The sequence below is a fragment of the Carassius carassius genome, chromosome 40 (genome assembly GCF_963082965.1).
Source record: "Carassius carassius chromosome 40, fCarCar2.1, whole genome shotgun sequence".
Classification (NCBI taxonomy): domain Eukaryota; kingdom Metazoa; phylum Chordata; class Actinopteri; order Cypriniformes; family Cyprinidae; genus Carassius; species Carassius carassius.
The window spans coordinates 15235006-15256691 of record NC_081794.1 but is presented as its reverse complement, the minus strand read 5'-3'; the positions used below and the strand labels follow the sequence as shown (position 1 = coordinate 15256691).

Below are 21686 nucleotides of genomic sequence, written 5' to 3'. Positions count from 1 at the left end.
CCTGAACGGCACCTTCACTTCCATTTTTCTCTTCAGTCTCTTTATTTTGCCCTGTTATCCATCTCTCTCATGACTTTAATACTCAAGATTGAACAAAACTATACTTTACAATACAATACTCTACAATACTACAATATCTTTATAGAAAAATCCTAATATTGTACACGAGTCATGTTTTTCCCTTACAAAAAATTACCATGCTTTTATTAGCCTATGTGAAAGTAAAATAACCTTGTTTTTTTTGTTTTGTTTTTTTTGCAAATGGATTTGTATTTATTTTTAAATAAATACATTTGTAAAATAATTTTACATTTTTGGTTATCACAGTTAAACAATAGTAGGCTAACCATTTTCTCTGGATTTATAGATAAATATTAAAATGTTAATTTTCGTAAGGGTTGTGTTGTTGTCTGTCGTAGCTCCCCCTAAACCTATAAAAAAAATCTGATTTTTTTTCAGCTAAATTACTACTGTAACATTACAACAGATAATAATGATGTCCTTTATATAGTATTTTGAGTGATGACTGATGAGCAACGTGCTGCTGCTTGATTAAATAAATAAAAAAACAAAGACAAAAAAGCATCTTTACAGATGAAACTGACCTGAAACACTGAACAGTAATTCTGCTTCTCTGCTCCAGCAGTCCACTCTCTCTCTCTCTCTCTCTCTCTCTCTCTCTCTATTTCTCTCTCTCTCTCTCTCTCTCTCTCTCTATCTCTCTCTCTCTCTCTCTCTCGCATTGATTACTTTGTCTGATCCAAACCGTTTGGCGGAGGCGCGGAGAGCGCGCGAGTCATGACTAACAATTCATGACTTATTAGAGATTTAATTATCAAATGGCGGATTCGCAAATGATCGCTTTAGTACATTCGGCAGGCAATTATACAATAATGATATTAAATAGAGGACCAAATCGGCTGCCAGGCCACCGGGAATTGTCCCGTTTCTCCCGGTGTCCAGTCCGCGCCTGATTTCCACAGAAACGCAGAATGTGCAAGTTATATATTGCATTTTTGGGGCTTTATATTCACAGACACTAGTCGATGTCATGTTTTGATTCAAGTGTACTGACCTACTGTTGATTTAGTCATCCAAAATGTGGCATACTATTCCGTCCGCGTTAGGCATTCTGTTTCTATGACTGGATTCTACGAACCAGACTGTGTTTCCGCATCCCGGAAATTATTAAGGCGATATGTCTCAGAATAGTCAGTGCAATTTGGGAAAGAAATCAGTTAAATCTGTATGTGGATGTGTGTAAATATTCAAATGTAATCCCCTTTGTAATCGTTAAAAATTTCATAAGTAACTGTAATTTAATTACTCATTTTTTCTTAGTAACTGTAACTAATTACAGTTACAATAATTTTGTAATTAAATTACGTAACGCCGTTACATGTAACTAGTTACTCCCCAACACTGCATATAAAGCCTTATCTCTCACTTGTCCTTTTATTGCATGGTGACTTATTAGCATTGTGCGTTTCAACACATAGTTTCATTCACCTCCTTTGTTATGCTAAAAATATATTTAAAATAAAAAGATGAAAAATAGTTTTTTAGCATTCTTAGCAAAATCAGTGGTATTGTCTGCTTTTGCAATGTAATATATATTTTGTGCAACTTCTGCCAAAATTCTTTCTTTTTTTTTTTTAGGCCACACTGTCATTCTCCACTCCGTTTGTACAGAAAACAAGAGCGAGGAAATGCAGAAAAGTGGAAAGAGCGAGCTCTTCTCGGAAGACGCACCTGCTGCTGCTAAGCAACAGAGTAGATAGAGCAGGGTTTGACAGTCATTCTTTTCAAAGCAAAGCAGACAGACGTAACAAGGCTTCCTTTGCTGAGTACTGGGTCATAGCTTTCAGGGGTGAACAATGGAACAGCATCTAATAGTTTTCAGCAAAAAAGGCAAATGTGATTCAATTTGGATTCCAGTGACCTTTCTCCAAACCATACTAGATCTAAATTTTGCATCGAGAATTGCAAACTGTATTGTGATGAATGGCAATGAACTTGAATGCAGAGGCCTTGTTCTGATGAGCATTTCAATAAAAAGAAGGATTATTGTTGTGCAAATATGACAATAACACCTTTAAACTGTTTACAAGCAAGTAAAACTGAACCATTGTTTCCTTCTTTCAAATTCTGCACCAGGGTGTCATTAGATACATTTCAGTGATGTTTATTTTATAAATTGAATTTTACAATTATTCATGATGTATGAGATTATACTGTTTATACAATTTTTTTTTCGACACACCATTTGCATCTTGCTTCTCCTGAAATATAGTGTGGCAGGCTGTTGTTTGGGGCTGAATAACAATTATCTGCCAGACAGATTATTACACTGAGCATTGCTCAGAATCTCTGATTACTTTCTGAATCAATTCCCCATCCTTTTTCATTAGCACTGAATCTCATCACCTCTTTTTTCTTCAATGTACATAAAAGTGTTTCCAAACAATGATGGTTCCTTGAACGTTCTGTACATCTGCATCATAAAAAGCATTTTGAACTTGAAGCTTATGAAGTGGCACCTGCTCGAGTGGTTCTCCTTGGAAAGTGTCAGCACACTCCATATTTAATCCTCTCATATTGAAGGTGAAAGAGTGCAGCAACAACTCATTTGACACCGTTTCCTACTCACTACTGGTACAATCCTTCTTATTTCTCCTTGGCTTCCTCCAACCTGAGGATACTCTCAGGCTTCACTTCCCGTAATCCTGCAAATACACATGAACAACACCCTGATCCCGAAGGGAAATGCTACAAAATAGTCCTTGTCTGTTTTATAGAGGAGAGAGACTGTCTAAATCCTTAAACGCTAAAGCTGAGCTGAATTTTAGGAAACATGAATGGATGGAGTCAATGAAGGAGTTTAAAACACCTCAGCAACAGGACAATGTTTGCACTGTTTAATGCTCCATGAAAAGCCGATCTTAAAAGCTGCAAGTGCTTGTAACTTCATATTGATTTGCTGAAAGACTGAACCGTCCTGTCTTTAAAACCAACTTGAATGCGAAATGGACTCTATTTATTTTAACAATCCTGGTCTTAATGTGAACAATTAATCATTGCACATATTATTACAAATAAAAATCTTTATCGTCCCTGTTTTATCAAGAAGTAAAAACCTTTCCTTCTGTTTCCTATTATTTCTTTAAGTCTTCCCTTCCAACCATCTCCTCCTGTATATTTTTAACAAAAAATATAATTTTCATGATTAAATTTGTAATGAATAAAATACAGTCCTTTCCAACATGTTTCTCATTAAATTTCTCAATATCTTGCTTCCCTCAGAAATATGTCAGATAATGAAAGTTAAATTGAATACAAACATCATTTAAAAAAAATTTCTGCAGCTTTCCACAAATTCTGAATTTATTAAGAGTAAAAAAAAACATTTCTAGATTGTGATATAAAAGAATTTGTATTTAATGATGTAGTGTATATTAAAGAATTGAACAAAGTCACAGTGTTAGGTAAACATGTTTATTAGAATATAACATGACTGTACAAATAAGAGGAAATTAAATATTTTTCTGCTCAATTTTTAGACATTTGAAAGGAGACCATCAAAATGTTCCAGGGTGTGTTACCAGTCCAAAGAATCCAGATCAAACTGAAGTTGAAGAAAGTCTTTTTCATACCATGTCCACAAGTTTAAATGTATTCTCCTGTTTTATAGGAATGACATTGATAAAGGTCTTGTACAGAATAGCACCCTTGGGAAGTTTTGGGATCACATCCCTGGCTTCCGCACTTCGTGGCAGAGGAATGTACACCTCCTTGGTGAACCTGACAATACCATCCTCTAAGGCATAAAGTGTTTTGTTGGTTCCAATACCGACCTGTGAAGACAGACAATGAGAGAAAGATTTTCAGGGGAAAGTTGTCCGTTTACAGTTTTTAATAATTGTATGGAAATAAAGTGTTAGGATTTTGAGAAATTTTGAGAAAAATGCATTATGATGTAATATTAACACACAATATCCTAATGATTTTTGGCATAAAAGAAAAATCAATTTTGACCCATACAATGTTTTTTGGCTATTGCTAAAAATATATCCCAGCGACTGAAGTCTGGTTTTGTGGTTCAGGGTCACATATATACTGTATTTCTATGATGTAGTGCTGAATGTTCCTCAGCCATCGCTCCAGCCTTCAGTGTCACATGATCCTTCAGATATCATTTTAATATGCTGATTTATTATTAGTGTTGAAACTGTTGTGCTGACTAATATCTTTTTGGAACCTGTGATACTTTTTTTTTATTTTTTGATGAAAAAACAGAAAAGAAAAACATTTATTCAAAATGGAAAAATTTTCTAGCAATATTAATAATGTCTTTACGATAATTTTTTTAATCAATTTAACGCATACTTGCTGAATAAAGTATTTATTTAAAAAATTGTCCGGTCCTTAACTTTTGAATAATATTGCATACGACACAAAATTTCTATTTTGTGTAAACACTCTTGTTTTTTTTTTTTCCTTTTTATATAATCAAAGAATCTTGAAAAAAAGTATCATCGGCCCCAAAAAATATTAAGCAGCACAACTGTTTCCAACATTGATTATAAATCATAAGAATGATTTCTGAAGGTTCATGTGACACTGAAGACTGGAGTAATGATTGTGAAAATACAGCTTTGCTTCACAGGAACAAATTATATTTTAAAGTATATTAAAATAGAAAATGGTTTTTAAAAAATTTAACTAAATTACAGTTTTTGTCTGTGTATTTTTGATTAAATAGATATAACCTTGATAAGCATAAAAATCTTCTTTAATAAAACTAACAATTTTACTGATCCCAAACTTTTGAATATATATACACACACACGTTTGTTTTTGTGAAAAGTGGGGACATCCCATAGGCGTAATGGTTTTTATACTCTACAAACTGTATATTCTATCGCCCTACACCAACCCTACACCTAACCTTTTAACTTTTTTTTTCTTGCATTTTTACTTTCTCAAAAAAAAAAAAACTCATTCTGTATGATTTATAAGCGTTTTGAAAAATGGGGACATGGGTTATGTCCTCATAAGTCACCCTCTCTTTGTAATACCTGTGTCATACCCTTGTCATTATACAGAGTTGTGTTCTGATATGTCACAAAAACAAGAGCACACACACGGCAAAAAATATCGGCACCCTTGGTAAATATGATCAAAGAAGGCTGTGAAATATCTGCATTGTTAATCCTTTTGATCTTTTATAAAAAAAAATAAAAAAAAGTTACAAATAAAATCACAAGAATCTATACTTCAATTGGATATAAAGAATTTAAAATGGGGGGAAATATCATTATGAAATGAATGTTTTTCTTAAATACACGTTGGACAATTATTGGCACCCCTAGAAATTCTTTTGAGTAAAAAATATTTCTGAAGTATATTCTCATTCATATTCACAATTTTGAGCACTCCAGTGTGATTACGTGCATGAAATTATCCAGCCATGGCTACCCGTTTCACTGAAATATAAATAGGAGGGAAAACAAAGCCCAAATCCCCTTAATCATTCATCAAAATGAGAAAAAACAAAGTATATATTTCTGATGTGCAGCAAAAGACAATTGAGCTTCACAAATTAGTGAAGTGGCTTTAACAAAAGAGTTAGAGCAGTGACAATTCGCATTTCCTCCATCAGGGCAATAATTAAGAATTTCCAATCAACAGAAAATGTTACAAAACTGCCTGGAAGACAACGTATGTCTATATCGTCCTAATGCATGGTGAAAAGGAGAGTTGAGTGGCTAAAGACTCTCAAAAGACCACAGACGGAGGACTGCAAAAAAAAAATTACCTGTAAAAAAATTAACAGTACCTACATCACCACATGTTGTTTGGGAGGGTTTCAAGAAAAATTATCCAAGCTCATCCAAAAACAAACTCCAGTATATTCAGTTATCAGACATAACTGGAATTTCAAATTAGGGCTGTGCGATATGGACAAAAAAAACCTATCACAGTTTTTTTGATCAATTTTAAGATTTCGATTTTAATCACGATTTTGACACACACAGACATGCTTTACAGTCATAAATGCATTCAGTATAAATTTGAAAATATTTCCAAAATTCCAAAAGAAAACCAATGAGAGCTTTATCAAAAAATTGTATATGTCTCTAGAACAGACTTAAGTCAAAATAATCACTAAGTAAAGATGTCAAACAAAATCTAGACATATGGCAAAAAATTATAATAAAAAATAAAATAAAACCCGTGTTCAGGGAAGGTTTTTTTTTTTTTTGCCATGCATTGGTCATAAAGCTCACTGTAGCGGTGCCTCAGGTGTTATATTTTTTGCCCAATATATTTATTGCCCAAGGTTCACACGTACTCCGTCTGCAGTGCGTATACAGTAAGTTGTGTATGCGGTTCAGAAACCGCAACGAGGGCACATTATTGTAAGGCGAAAGTACATTAAAATAATGCACGAGCATGAATCTCAAAAAAAAAAAAAAGGCTACGCATCACAGACAGAGTGTGTGAACCTGGAGTTAGGCATATACATTTATACATTACATTTATTCACTTAGCTGACGCTTTTATCCAAAGCGACTTACAATTGCCACATATGTCAGAGGTCGCACACCTCTGGAGCAACTAGGGGTTAAGTGTCTTGCTCAGGGACACATTGGTGTCTCACAGTGGATTCGAACCCGGGTCTCTCACACCAAAGACATGTGTCTTATCCACTGCACTAGCACCACCCCATATGCCCAGTCTGCTCTGTTCTCGCGCTCCACTTAGGCGCGCTGCATCCTGATTGGTTCAGATAACATACTGCGGGAGGTCGGGGCTGCGGAAAATCGTGCTATAAAGCAATTTAGAAATCGCGCACACTCAAATCGCGATTTTATTTCGATTTCGATTAATCGCACAGCCCTACTTCAAATGGGACTGGCTTCTATGGTCAGATGAAACTAAAAATGAGCTTTTTAGCAGCAAACACTCAAGATGAGTATGGTGCACACAGGAATAAAAAGTAACCCATGTGTACAATGAAATATACTGCTGTATTTTTGATGTTGTGGGCCTATATTTTTCTGCTGGAGGTCCTGGACGTCTTGTTCAGACAAATGGCATCTTTGATTCTATCAAATACCAACAGATAAAAAAAATCTAAAAGTGACTGACTCTGTTAGAAATCTTATAATGGGCCATGTTTAGATCTTCCAACCATACAATAATCGAAACACAAACCTAAAAAAAAAAAAAAAACACAGAAATGGGTCACTGAGCACAAAACCAAGCTTCTGCTATAGCCATTCCAGTCCTCTGACCTGAACCCTATAGAAAATGCGTGTGGTGAACTGAAGAGGAGAAGCACCAACATGGAGCTGGGAATATAAAGGGTCTGGAGTTATTCTGGATGAAGGAATGGTCTCTGATCTCTTGTCAGGTGTTCTCTTACCTCATCAGGCATTATAGAAGAACATTTAGACCTGTTAAACTGGCAAATAAAGGTTTCAAAAAATACTGAATAAAAGAATGCCGTTAATTGTGGCCAATGTGTACATTTCAAAACATTTCAAAATGATATTTCTCCCCATTTTTAATTATTATTATCCAATGAAAGTAGGGCTGTGACGGTGGCAGATTTTTAACACCGCGGTAGTCATGGACCAACAACCGCCGGTGGCACGGTGTTTGAAAAAAAAAACCCTAAATAATAATAAATAAATAAATATATAACATTAGTGTCAAAATTTGCTCGTTAACGAAGGCGATCATTTTTTTCCAGTTTAACGTAGGGGCAGGGATGGCCATTCACTGCGAAATAAACTAATATGCAAGCAGTGTCGTGGTCAGTTAATTCATGGAATTACCAAAAAAGGGTGATTAAAGCTGACTTAAACTGTGCATGCATGTAATATATTTTATATATATTATATACAGGATATATTTATATGTATGCACGTCTAGAAATCACTCATCTAACACATCCTATTTAACTCGTCAGTTCGTGTTTATTTGAGCACTTCTGTCAGTGAACGCCGCCTGCAAAACACTAAAATAAATATCAAAGAAATAATGCTTATTTAGGCTACAAGAAAGTAGCCTAAATAAGAAAGTTAAATACACCCTGTCTAACGGACGCGAGCGACGCAGTGCGACAAAATACTCATTATAATCAGTGATGCTACACTGGATGCAGCACAACACGACATGATAAATCCCCGTCCGGTCTGTGATGTAGGCTACTGACACAGAGTTCAAATGTCCTGTATAGATACTAGACAGACTAAACCTGTCGCAACGCGGTTGTGTTGCGTCCGGTTTACTTTTCCGCCACCAAGCAAGCTCAGTAGCGAACTCCTCATCTGCACGCGCTCTCTTTGAAATAGGAATCCGTTGGCATATTTCTTGTTACCATCTTTTATTTATCGCTGTCTCGTTTGTATTTGGCCAGTTTGGAGAAAGCCTCACCAAACCTGACCAGCCAGCGTTTGCAATAACGAGAACTTGTGCAAACGCTGATGGGTGACATGAATGAAGATGACTCCAGATCGGTGATGTGGTATTTGCTTTCCCAACAAGATCCATCGCCCAACACTAAACTAATTTGCTGAATGCATAAACTGTATTTTCCTGCGCTCAAATCTTCCAATCTAAAGGAAACGCTGTGTTTGAGGTAATTTGTTAATTACCATAGACTTAGAATTTGCAACTATTACAGTTATTACACTTATATACAAAACTTTGTATTATGCTTGCTATAGAGTTTGTGACGTCACGTGCACTACCGCGGGTGGCAGTAGACATCCGCGGTAGCAACCGACCACCGCGGTGACACGGTTGTCATGGCAACCGTCACAGCCCTAAATGAAAGATTAGATTTTTGTGTTTTTTTTTTAAATAAAATATCAAAAGGATTAACAATGCAGATTAATTCTCACAGCCTTCTTCGATTATATTTACTAAGGGTGCCGATATTTTTGGCCATGACTGTATATATGAATCAAAGCAACTTCCGTTCAAACTGTGCTTTTCTTGTGAAATTGTATGCTTGTGAAAACAGATAGGACTACATATTTAGATATTTCAGCAAAGTTTTAAAAACTAAAACAATTTTGAAGCATACACTGATTCATAAAAATTGGTATAGTACAAAAATATCAAAGTATGGTTTTGGTGACCAGATATTGTAATTTAGAAATTGTAAAAAACAAACAAACAAAAAAACCCCCACATAAAACACATAACTTGCCCCAGCCAGGCACAGCTATAGCTATGTACAACTATTCATAGAACAAATATTTGATTTCAAGCATCTTACATGAGCTCCAGGTTGCCAGCGCATTAAACCCTTGCGTTGTGTAGCAAGGATGTTGCCCGCATGTACAAAGTTCCCTTAAAAGTAGGAAAGACAAAACATGTGTTATAATACAAGGTAATGGAGGATAAAAAAGGACTAGTCACAGTAAAAGCACACAAATTTCTCTAAATGTTTCTCCTATGAGATCAAGGTCAGTAGTCAAAAAGCACCATCTTGTTTCTTGTAACCATATCTACGGCCAGCACTCTTCCCTCCTAGGTTTTTGCTGCTTCCTCCTGATTTCTTTGAAGCAAATCTAGCCAGTACAACTGTGGGTGTTTGACTGAACAGAATACCTGCAAAGACCAGAGGAACACAGAAATCATTGCCTGCGACAAGATGTTTAAACTAATGTCCTTCACATCGTATGCATCAGTTTGAAATAACTGTTTGCTGGGCATTAAATGACGATGATCCTTAACGATCTGCATTACCATTTACAAAATGTAAGCCAAATCAAACAGTTCAAATGCTGCCGATGCTGCTGTCAACATTTAACACATGATCACTGTGCTGTCAGGGAATGGTGGCTTAGCACGCTACTACCATCTCACAGTCATTACAAAACGCTGAAATGGGCTCAGTTATTTCATAGTACTCTTGTTTTACTTGCACTGTTCATAATACAATCCCAAAAAGTCATACAAATTGTCATTTTACTTACATGATCTGGCTTGCAGTATCGAGGACACGAGCGCCGCCATCTTGAATGACGCGAGTGTGACGCAGCTGGCAGGCTCCCGTGATCCTCCAGAACCCGCGAACCGCTGAAGAAGTTGACTGGCGTGAGTAACGTAGAAAGATAAATATGTGAACGCTTGAGAAGATGAGACGCTTGAGTTTTATGAGCATTTGTATTGTGATGTTTTATGTGGCGTGGTGTTCTGTCTTGAGCTGGAAACTTTTGCTCTTTTTTTGTTTTTGTTGTGTTTGTGTTCGTGCATGCAAATTATAATAGTTGTGTGGTGTCGAGCCACGCGCGAAAGTTCTAGTTCTGATCTAGTTTTATCGCACTGTTTCTCTTAACAGTAACGTTACCCCGAACATTAATTGGTTGTTTCAACAATATATTAACGTAAAAGTGTTTTATAAATATATTTTTCTACTTAACCGTAATTACTAGTGTTTGCACGAGTTTCAAACTTTATCCACTTATTTAACATTTTCCTATTCCTGTGATTGTATTGAAAACTGTTGTGAATTCTGTTGATTAAAAAATAAAAGTTATATCTCGTTAGCAGATTATGTTCTGCTGAAACTATTGTTAATGATTGTGGTAGTGTTGAAAACATAAGATATAATAGTTTACACATTGATGAACAATTGACAGCAAACCATCGTGTGCCAGCAAAAGTATTTGTGAATTTGTTAATCTGTCCGGAGTTAAATTGTAGCTGTTTAAAAAAAAAATTTTTTTACAAGAATGAATAGCATAATATTGAGGTTGTGAATGTTATTATAAAAATAAAAAATATATATTTTATATAAAAATTAAAAGTATTTAATAGAATAATGTGTTAAATGTGTGTTAAATTGTATTTTAATTTGAACTTTCCGTCAGACCACAGATCTCCGCATGTCAGCTCAGCATGACCTGCATCGGTAACGTTAGACCTGGATTCCTTCTAAGCGACAGTGACTCCAGTGTTTCAGAGGAGCTGCCTGTGTTTGATTTCTTACAGTCAAAAATCCAGACAGCCCAACTTGGTGATTTTAGACAGTTCAGACACAGAAATGGCTTCTGTTGCTGATCCAGTTTCATCTTTGGAGGTCCGCGTCTCCACTGGAGCTGCTAGAAGTGACGTGTTGATGGTCAGTAGTGACAGCGAAGAGGTGGAGGAGGCCATGATTCCATTAGCTGTAAGACTAAAACAGAAACCGCTTGGCCTGGGTACAGCAGCCATCAGTGCAGAGGAGACCCGGACTTCCAATGTGGTTTCCAATGGATGTTCTCGCCTCTTAGATGTTCCAGCACATCATATCAACCCCGAGGCCCAGCCAGTTAAACGTAACAAGATCTGTAGCAATATAACAAGGCAGTGCAGCTCAAATGACAGTGCGCCATACCTCACAAAAGAACCTACACTTGAAGCGGAGACTGGCACTTACCTGGCCAAACCCAAGAAAACCCTAGCAGAAGTGGAGGCTGTCAGACAAGAAACCCTGAGGAAAAGAGCAATACGAGAGCATCAGCAGGAAGAGAAGGAGAGATTGAGGATGGAAAAGAAAGCTCTGGCTGATGCTGTGAAAGCCCTAAGGCCAGAGGAGTGCATCAAACACATGGTGGTGACGGTCGACCCAGGTAGGTGGCGGTGTGTGCCTACAGTCCTCATCTTTGCTGTCACAGTTTTTTTCAGGGCTCTGTGTGCTTTGATACTTTCCCCGAGTTGTTAAAAAGCACTGGCATGAGGTATTAAGCTGCATTTGCTGAATGGATTAGTATTGATTAGCTGTCTCTCCCACATAGGCCTACTGCAGCTGGAAGGTGGTGGCACTCTCCTGACTTCCCTGCATGCCATGGGCTGCAACTGTGCCATAGAGAAGCAGTCTCTTCCTCGTAGTGTCACCTGGGCTAGACGCTCACCCTGCCCTCAGGCATGACAGCACTCTACACATACAAATGCAGAAAAGAAAAATTTGTAACCACGTTCCTTGTCATTTGCTTTGAGATGCAAATTGCTTTGAGCATGAACAATGAAATATCCAATTAAATTATGTGATTACTTTTATTTTTTTGGGTGGGGGTGGGGGTGGGGGCGATGTAATTGCCAAGTGCCAGAGTGGTCTGCACTGTCACCCAAAGGATTTCTATTGAATGTCATGGATACAGATGATGAATGTGTGACATTTTGAATTTCAAACACATGAATGTAAGATTATGAGATCTATATAGATTTATCTGATGTTTGTAGATAAAGATGCTTTTTTTTTTGGACTCAACGTTTTATGAGTCTTTTTAGCACAATATATGACTAAGACAAATCAAAAGCATCTACTAAAACTTCCGCTTTTATTACAATTGAAAATGGTGTGTGGGTCGCTTTTAAGCAGAGTCTCCCACTGCAGCTCACGTGAAAAGCTACTTGCAGGGGACTTTTTTATGTATAATCAGGTCAGAGCTATTCTCGGTTAAGACACACGCTTCACTCTGACAATCTTATTGTGACAACCACACAAACGGTGACACCCATGATGGGTTTGGTCTGATAATCAGTTGATTCTGCATGGCCTCACAGAACCCCTCTTCGCATGTTAGCATTTCAAATCTCCCAAATCGCAGAGTTTCCATACGGTTTTCAACCTGTCCGTCAAACTCACAGTGTGTGATCACAGGAGAGATGGGAAAACCATTGTGCTGGTTCAAAAGGGCCCAACGAGTAAAACTAGAAAAGCAAGCAGATCTTAAAAGCACAGACTGTACTGCTAAAAGGGCATCATCACTCAGTGCATTTACTTTATAACACAAAGCCTGAGTTTGTCCAGACCGTTCTCATCCCGAGGCGTCATATACTGACCCTTTTGACATTTCGTCAACATCCTACGCACATGGCACCCTCTAGCGTCAATATTACACGCAGATAAAAATGGGCCAGAAGGCGCCTCCTAGCGGTCTAACCCTAACCCTAACCCTAACCCTAACCTTAACCCATAATCTGTGTCTCATATTGACGCTAGAGGGTGCCATATGTGTAGGATGTTGACGAAATGTCAAGAGGGTCAGTATATGACGCCTTGGGATGAGAATGCGTTAGTTTGTCTCAAGGTAATTCTTTGGGCTTATTAGGCTCAGATGATTCCAGAGAATTTTTAGGTCAGAGGTTTATCAGACCACCTGGTAACAAAGTTGTGTTTACATTGTACTAGACTGTATTAACGACACAGTCTAAAGATGAATCTAGAAGTTGTGTTTTGACAATTGGGAGTCTTAAATGAAAAAAAGTTTAAACGTTTTATTGATGCAGCTGTTAACCTAACAAATTAACAAGAAATCAATCAACATAAATGTATATTAAAAATGGTACATCCATACCAAATATTGATTGAGCAGTAAATCAGCATATTAGAACGACTTATGAAGAATCATGTGACACTTAAAACTGGATTAATGAATTCAGCTTTACCATCACAGGAATAAATTATTTTAACATGTATTCAGATAGAAAACTGTTATTTTAAATTGTAATATTTCACAGTATTTACTGTTTTTGCTGTATTTTGATCAAATAAATGCTGCCTGGTTGGTCATTTATGTCCGTCATTCTAAATGGACTGTTTCCAGTCAGAATATAGTACAATGTAGAGATCGACCGATACAGGTTTTTCTATAGCCAATGCCGATGTTTAGAGGTCAGGGTCAGCCTATGGCCGATATGTGCTGCCGATTTTTAGGGCCGATATCTTGAAGTTTTCCCCTTCATTTGCATGCTAAAATGTCACACTAATAATAAGTGGATAGACAACATTTCTAAACTTATCATCATTTATTGACCACTGACATGAACCATCTCTCTAATCTTAATTTTGTGCACTGCACTGTATTATAATAAAAAAATGTATCCAAAGTTAACCAAACAAATCAATAAACTGACCAAGTATTAAATATATAAAACAGGTAATATATATATACATACACAATTTTATAAATAAAAATCAATTAAACTGAAAAATATTTAGAAATAAATAATAGTAGTGCTGCAGTTTGCTATAAATGACACAGAACATCTAAAGTGCATTCTAATTTCAAACTTACATCACAGTCTGTTCATTACTAAAATAAAGTGCAGTCAACCAAACATATAAAAGGTTACACTGGTCAGTTTAAATAGACCGTAGTATACCGGTCCACTCTGCTGTTATGCCAAGGACCTTTTTGCTCTTGTGAAGAGGATGATCTTTTCCTTCTAGTTTACATTTAAAAAATATTATAGTTTAACATTCAGATACATTGCGAATATGGAAACATTTGGATATGTGCAGAATGAGACGTAAGCAATAATCAAAAAGGATAAAAAAAAGTACTGGTCATAATACTTGCATAAAATGTTTGATGTGAATAAAGTAGTACACTGACTGAGCAACACAGCCACAAGCGCCAGTTACGTTTGGGATAATTAAGTTGGTTTGAAAAAGCCAACTTACTGATCTACTATTTAATCTTATTATTATTCTTCTGAGCCAAATTTTAAACACTATCTCCTCCTAGATCTTTCAAGCTAGAACCACCAAACTCGGGTCAGACCTTCAGACTGGTCTGACTCGGGTTGCTATATCTTTTCTAACTGATCCGGCTTATGGTTTTCGTAAACCAGACTACCAAATCCACCTTAAATCCCATAGACTTTCATTGAGGGGGTACAAACTTTTACAAAATAAGACACATAATGTATTTAAGCTGTCTACTACCATAGCAAACCTTAAAAACTCTCTACTGAGAATACAGCTAAAACCAGCCTAAGCTGATCAGTTGTTTTAGCTAGTCTCCCAAGCTGGTTTTTAAGTGGTTTTGACCACTCTCACGCTGGTCTTAGGTGGGTTTTAGCTGGTTTTTACTGAGTCCACTTGTTTTAGCTGGTTTTGGCCAGATTAGCATAGAAACATGCTAACAACATGCTAGTTACTCACTAATCAGACTAGAAACATGCCTTTAACATGGTTTTAAAGTGGTTTTGGACACTGTCACGCTGGCCTTATGTGGTCTTAGCTGTTTTTAGCTGGTTTTCTTTACTGAATAAACTGGCTTTAGCTGGTATAGTATAGAAAAATGTTAATAACATGGTAGTTACTTGTTAATCAGACTAGAAACATACTTCTAACATGGTTTAAAGTGGTTTTGGCCACTGTCACGCTGGTCTTAGCTGGTTTCTATCTGAATCAACTGGTTTTACCTGGATTAGCATTGAAACATGCTAGACACTTTACTAATCATGCTAGCAACATGCTAGAGACATGCTAGTCATGATAGCAACATGCTAGTAACTTTGCTAATCATGTTAGCAACAACCTTTTCACTTTTCACTCACTTTTTTAGTCGCATGCTAATCATGCTAGCAACAACCTAGACGCATTCTAATCATGCTAAAAACATGCTAGCGAAATACTAGCAACATGCTAATCATGCTAGAAACATGCTAGCAACATGCTAATCATGCTAGCAACATGCTAGCAACATGCTAATCATGTTAGCAAACATGCTAGCAAACATGGTAATCATGCTAGGAACATGTTAGCAATAGGCTTGTTGCGATAGTCGGTGTTACCGGTGATACACGGTGTTTAACCCACCTACCGGTCATAGCACTTGACCACCGGCACCGTCCCCATCGTGTTGAAGTTTTAGCCTATAGCAATAAAGCACTTAATTCAGTTAGTGACTACGTGCCTTCGTAATTTAGCGTAAGCGGAACAAGCGCCGCAGTAAAGCAGCAGGTGTCCGATTTCATTTATCATTTGAGGAGAGTGAGGCGAGCTAACTGGCAAAGGATGGTGGAAGATCTGGTTTCAAAGCAAACTGTTGCAATTTAAAATGAAGGTTTTTCGTTTATTGTTTCTCATTTAGCCTATTTATATTTTTTTTGTACGGTGTATGCAGTTAATAGGCCTACCTCTTTTTTTAACAGCTTAACGTGAGTTTAATTTTTATATTAGTTTTTTTTTTTTGCACTTAATTGTCCAGTGATTATTCGGGTAGGCTACCTTATTTAACGAAGTTTTTGATGTCCGTTCGTTTCATATTCGATGGTTGTGCGGTGTGTTTTTTTTTTTTTTTTTTTTTGCTGAAAAAGGCAGGCACTTTATTTAACGAATAGTGTATTTTTGTATATAATTTCTTTTTTGATACTTGTGCAGTGGTTCGTTTTGTTAATAAATGCACTTTAAAGGTGTTTCATAAGTGCTTTTGTTTAGTTTTTGCATGGTCTGTTAAGTTATTATTCATTTTGCAATAAAGATGTGTGTAATACAAGCGAGTGTCTTATTGTTTTGTGTATTTTTATTAAGAATAAAATAAATTAACCCATGATTAATTCAAACAAATGCTACTGAATTGCCGCTAATTAAAGTGAAAGTAAATTGAGACGTGTGCACGTCTGCACGACCGCATTTTTGGCCACCCGAAATCCCCGACACGCAACCCCGGTGACACCGGGATTACCGGTTTTTTTACACGTCGATTAACCGGTGGAAAAAATCCGTCACCGCAACATCCCTAGTTAGCAACATGTTAATTATGCTAGGAACATGCTAGTGACATACTAGCAACATGCTACTCATGCTAGAAACATGCTAGCAAACATGCTAAACATGCTAGCAACATGCTAATCATGCTAGGAACATGCTAGTGACATGTTAGCAACATGCTAATCATGCTAGAAACATGCTAATCATGCTAGAAACATGTTAGCAACATGTTAATCATGCTAGCAACATGCTAGCGACATACTAGCAACATGCTAATCATGCTAGAAACATGCTAGCAACATGCTAATCATGCTAGAAACATGCTAGCAACATGTTAATCATGCTAGAAACATGCTAGCAACATGCTAATCATGCTCTGTGTGATGTCTCATATCTGGGTTGAAGTTATGAACATCTTAACCAGTGGTTCAAACCCGGAGGCCAGGACCCACTAGGGGGCCTTGAACAAACTTTTAGGGAGTCTTAAAGTGTGGGCTCTGGAATAGCATTCCTTCTCTGATGACATCAGTTTGAAAGCTTGGGCAGAATATGCTTAACCACGCTCCTACAACAGTTACATTGCTGTAAGTGTGATTTGAGAGGAGAAGTGCAAAAAACCTCCGTCCTCTATTCAATATACAGTATTTTCCGGACTATAAGTCGCACTGTTTTTCATAGTTTGGCTGGTCCTGCAACTTATAGTCAGGTGCGACTTATTTATCAAAATTAATTTGACATGAACCAAGAGAAATGAACTAAAAATGCATCAAGAGAAAACATTACCGTCTACAGCCGCGAGAGGGCGCTCTATGCTGCTCAGTGCTCCTGTAGTCTACACTGAGCAGCATAGAGCGCCCTCTCGCGGCTGTAGACGGTAATGTTTTCTCTTAGTTCTTGGTTCTAAATAAATGCGACTTATAGTCCAGTGCGACTTATATATGTTTTATTTCCTCATCATGACGTATTTTTGGAATGTTGCGACTTGTACTCATATACGGTACTGTTTCAGTAAGAAATACGTCACCATACTGAAGTAAAGTCGGCAACAACTTCCGGTTCACACAGACTTTGTATTTAAATGTACATTTAGTAATACACTATAATCTAAATATGATTCTAAACAATAACAACAAAAATATGTACCACATAGGGGTGTAACGGTACGTGTATTCGTACCGGACCGTTTCGGTACAGGGCTTTCGGTACGGTGCACGTGTGCACCGAATGACCGAATGCAATATTTTGTGTGCGGAACATAGGTACATTTTCGTGTTTCCAAACGAACAATTTTTAAGTGAACAATCACTTAAGTGGCTGAAGTCTCCGCGTTCAGCGCAAATCCCGCCCTGCAGCTGATTCTAAAGTTTTCAAAAGGCATCACGCGAGTGTGAACATCACTACAACTAGGAAAAAAATGACCGTAATTCAAACGCAGTTCCTGTCTGCATTTAAACAGACCTTTGCTCTTAATTCCGATCGAGCCAACCCAATAACGAAATCTGAGCAGGTCTAAAAACTGAAACTGATGTTGCTGCACTTTACACTTTGGAAAAGTTATATATATATATTTTAACTATGAGCAGGCCTATAAGCTGGGATTGGTAATGCTGCACTGTAATCATAGTTATTTATTTTTCATTATATTTTATTATGTGATATTGGTTTGAGACAGAGTATTTTATTTAGTGGAGAACTTTGCAGCATTATTTTATTTCTTATTCATTTTTTATTATATATATATATTTTATTATATTGTATTAAAGTGTTTTAAAAAAAGACAAACAAATTGTTAAAAAAAGTTTAAAGTAATAAACAACCTGCAGTTTAACGTTTGAATTTCTTTCCCTTACTGTACCGAAAATGAACCGAACCGTGACATTAAAACCGAGGTACGTACCGAACCGTGATTTTTGCGTACCGTTACACTCCTAGTACCACATTAGTCTGACATTCTATTTTTGTGTTCAGTTTGTTTTATTACATTTTGTGTTGGGTTAGGAGATATCTTGAATATTGTCTTGGACAAAAGGAGGACTTGTTGTCTGATTTAAATATTTTTAAACATTTTTATAGTTCATTTGAATGTTTTATTTGCAGACTGGTGAGGTGATGTCCATTCCAGACTCAAATACTGTAATCCAAGTTCCTGTTGATGACTTTGTAACCATGATTAATAACTACTGCAAGGTAGGCACATTATGTTCTGGTATGGTGTAATTTCCTAATGGACCATTATAATTACCTAATTAACCATTAATAGGATAATTGTTTGATGTGCCCTTTTTGTATGATGTGCTAACTAAAATTTCAATAAAAAGAGTTTTGTGGCTGAAAGGGCAACAGAAAAGCTAGCAGTTATGACCTTTCCAAGAAGAGTCAGAGCAATTAAGGGTAATGAATATAATTACAGAAACACCTCTTAATTATGAAAAAAATGATCTAAAAGCTCTTTAAAATATGCTTTTGCTCAATCTTTGAGAAATAAATTTCTTCAAAATTTTGACAGCCTTGGCATTTCTCTCCTGATTTTTTTTCATGTTGAGACAATGCATCGGTGTATTGACAGAAATTGGCATATCTCTGACCGCCTGGATCCAAGGACTTATGAGCAGGAACCCAGGCAGAACCCTCAGTCTGGTTGTGATTGACATAGAGAAGTACTTCAAGTGAGTGACTTAATGAGAGTATTTGACAAATATACAAGATTTACACTTATTTAATACTACATGTTTATGTTTATGATTTTTTTTTTATCCATAAATTGAGCAGTATTCATCAAACAAACATTAGCATATGTATGTTAGATTTTAAATGATAGATTAATGAAGAGTTTATAATTGCTTAATTTTGCATTAAATGTTCTTTTGCAGAAGCCAGAATTCAAAATGTCTGAAGAAATACCGTGAGGCAGTGCTGGGCAAGGAGAAGAACGTGGGACTTCAGGGAGGGCAGAAAAAGAGAAGAAAGAAAGACGATATCAATCAGCTTCCTGAGGTCTCGCGAGTGCAGGTGGAGGAGGTAAGCTGAACCACCTCATTGGCAGTCGGTATAGATTCATGGTCATATTTGAAGTGCTCTGCTTCAGCTCAGTCTTTTTTCCCTCTCCTGTCCATCAGGCTTTGGTAGACCTGCAGCTGCAAACTGGGGTGCAGGTTCGCTTCCTCTCTACCTGGAAAGACTTCACTGATTATATTACCATGTTAACCAAAGCAGTAGCCGAGGCACCGTTCAAGTGAGTGGGAAGCCAGTTTCCATATTTATTCTCTCCAACAAGCTGCATCTTAAGCTTCAGTGGTTCATTTTTTACTTGTGTGTGTTTATTCTTCCCAGGTGGGAGCGAGAGAAGACGGGATTCACGTTTTGTTTGGAGAGTGAGTGGGCAGGGGGTCAGAAGGTGGACCGCTCAGGGAAAGGCCTTCTGCAAGTTTGGAAGAGACAAATACAACAGTTGAACCGTGTCAGCACTGATATGGCCAGTGCTATACTTAGTGCCTACCCCTCTCCTTGGCTTCTGGCTCAGGTTAAAGCTGTTTTCTAATGTGCCTAACAGCAATTTGTTTGCCAGCATATTATCGACAGACATATTTACAACATATTGGCATATACCGTTTTTATTTTTTAAATAATTTTATTTAGTGTTTTTCGTTACAAGATCTCATGTTTGAATGTATATTTGTTACTTGTAGGCATACGCACGGTGCAACTCAGAACATGAAAAAGTCGGTCTGCTGGCAGACCTACTAATTCGCCGCGGAGAGGGTGTCACATCTACAACCCGCAGAGTTGGTCCGGAGCTTTCCAAACGGCTGTTTCTTTTGATGATGTCACGTGATGTCCATCAGCCCCTTGATTCTGCTGTGTAGGTTATTCTGTTTCCTTGTACACATGAGTACAGATGTCAAAAGCATTATGTTATAGATATTTATTAAAGTTCATATATTTTATAAACTTCAGTAAGTTATATTTTTGTCTGTTTGTACTATAAATTGTTGCCATTAAATTTTTCTTAAAGTACCGGAAACCAATTATTTATCATTACCATCAGAATTAGTTTTTCTGAAATGACCTCAGTCCAAACCTTTCTGTACTTCTTTATGCTAAGGGGGGAACCTTGAAAGTTTCACTTTTTCTGGAATGCTCTTTGAGTTTTTTGTTCTCTTCATCCCAGTGGCAAATAACCTTGGATGGCAGAAGCCGAAATGAAGTCAATTCTCAGAAATGCTATGCACGCACAGCATTTCTTGGACGCATTTAGGACCGGTTGGTCATACCCAAGTTGTTTAATTTAGAATTAATTCACTTTATGTTATCCTTACATATTTTAGCAGCACTAGAGAGGGCACTGTTAATTGCAAAAGCAACAGTTTCAGTTTGGGCTTTTTTTCTGTTTAAGGCACTACTGCACTCTTTTCAGAACCAAAATGGCCCCTTGAGCACACCGTACTTACTGTCTAAAGACTAGAGGCTCATGGCTCATTTCCAACACATTAGAGAATGGCACCTGACCAAGGAGTGTCATGTTGCCTGAAACGAGCGGTGGGGTAACGAGCCGTTAAATGTGCTTAAGAGATGAGCTGCATGCTTCATCCCTGTCCCTGAAGGCAGTATTTCCTCTACAGTTTAAGGGATGGCATAACAAACTATGGGTAGTAGGTGTGTGCTTGTGCCGAAGGGAATTATACAAGCAGAATTATGGCAGAAAAGGGATCACCTTGAAGTGATTGTTTAGCTGAATAGTATGAAATCCAATTTTCGTGTACTCTGAACACAGACTATAATAGCTTTTATGACCTAGAGTCTGCAGTGCTAACATCTTCGGTAGCATGTGAATGGTTGAATGGGACTTTAATTTCCAAAAAACAGTTGTAGGATGTTATGACTTACAAGGTACAATGTAACTCATCTAACCCAAATGTTTTGGAGGAGGAATAGTTGCTCTGCATGTGTTCCATTTGCATCAAAATACAAATATCTATGTAAGTGCAAAGGGTCTGTATATCTTCAGCTGCAGTGTGCATGTATGAGTCATGACTACTCCACATGATAGACTGCACAATAAAAAATTTCTGTTCAGCAGAGTAGCTGTTTCTAATTTCTGGTGCATGCAGGATTCATTCTACTTCTTGGAGAAAATAATATGGATTGGGAGGGGCATTAGGTCAACGTTGGCCAC

At 37.1% G+C, this 21686-nt stretch overlaps 1 protein-coding gene and 1 pseudogene across 1 annotated transcript; one reads left to right on the top strand and one right to left on the bottom strand.

The window, feature by feature from the left end:
* Window positions 1-3477: 3477 nt before the first annotated feature.
* Window positions 3478-10085, bottom strand: LOC132122656 (large ribosomal subunit protein bL27m-like). The gene is made up of 4 exons (XM_059533020.1): window positions 10002-10085; window positions 9508-9633; window positions 9299-9372; window positions 3478-3854 (listed from the first exon to the last, which is right to left on the bottom strand). Exons 1-4 carry the CDS (start codon window positions 10039-10041, stop codon window positions 3648-3650), a joined length of 447 nt encoding a protein of 148 aa, XP_059389003.1. The 5' UTR covers window positions 10042-10085; the 3' UTR covers window positions 3478-3647.
* Window positions 10086-10805: 720 nt separating this feature from the next.
* LOC132122655 (crossover junction endonuclease EME1-like) lies at window positions 10806-20527 on the top strand (annotated as a pseudogene).
* Window positions 20528-21686: the final 1159 nt, after the last annotated feature.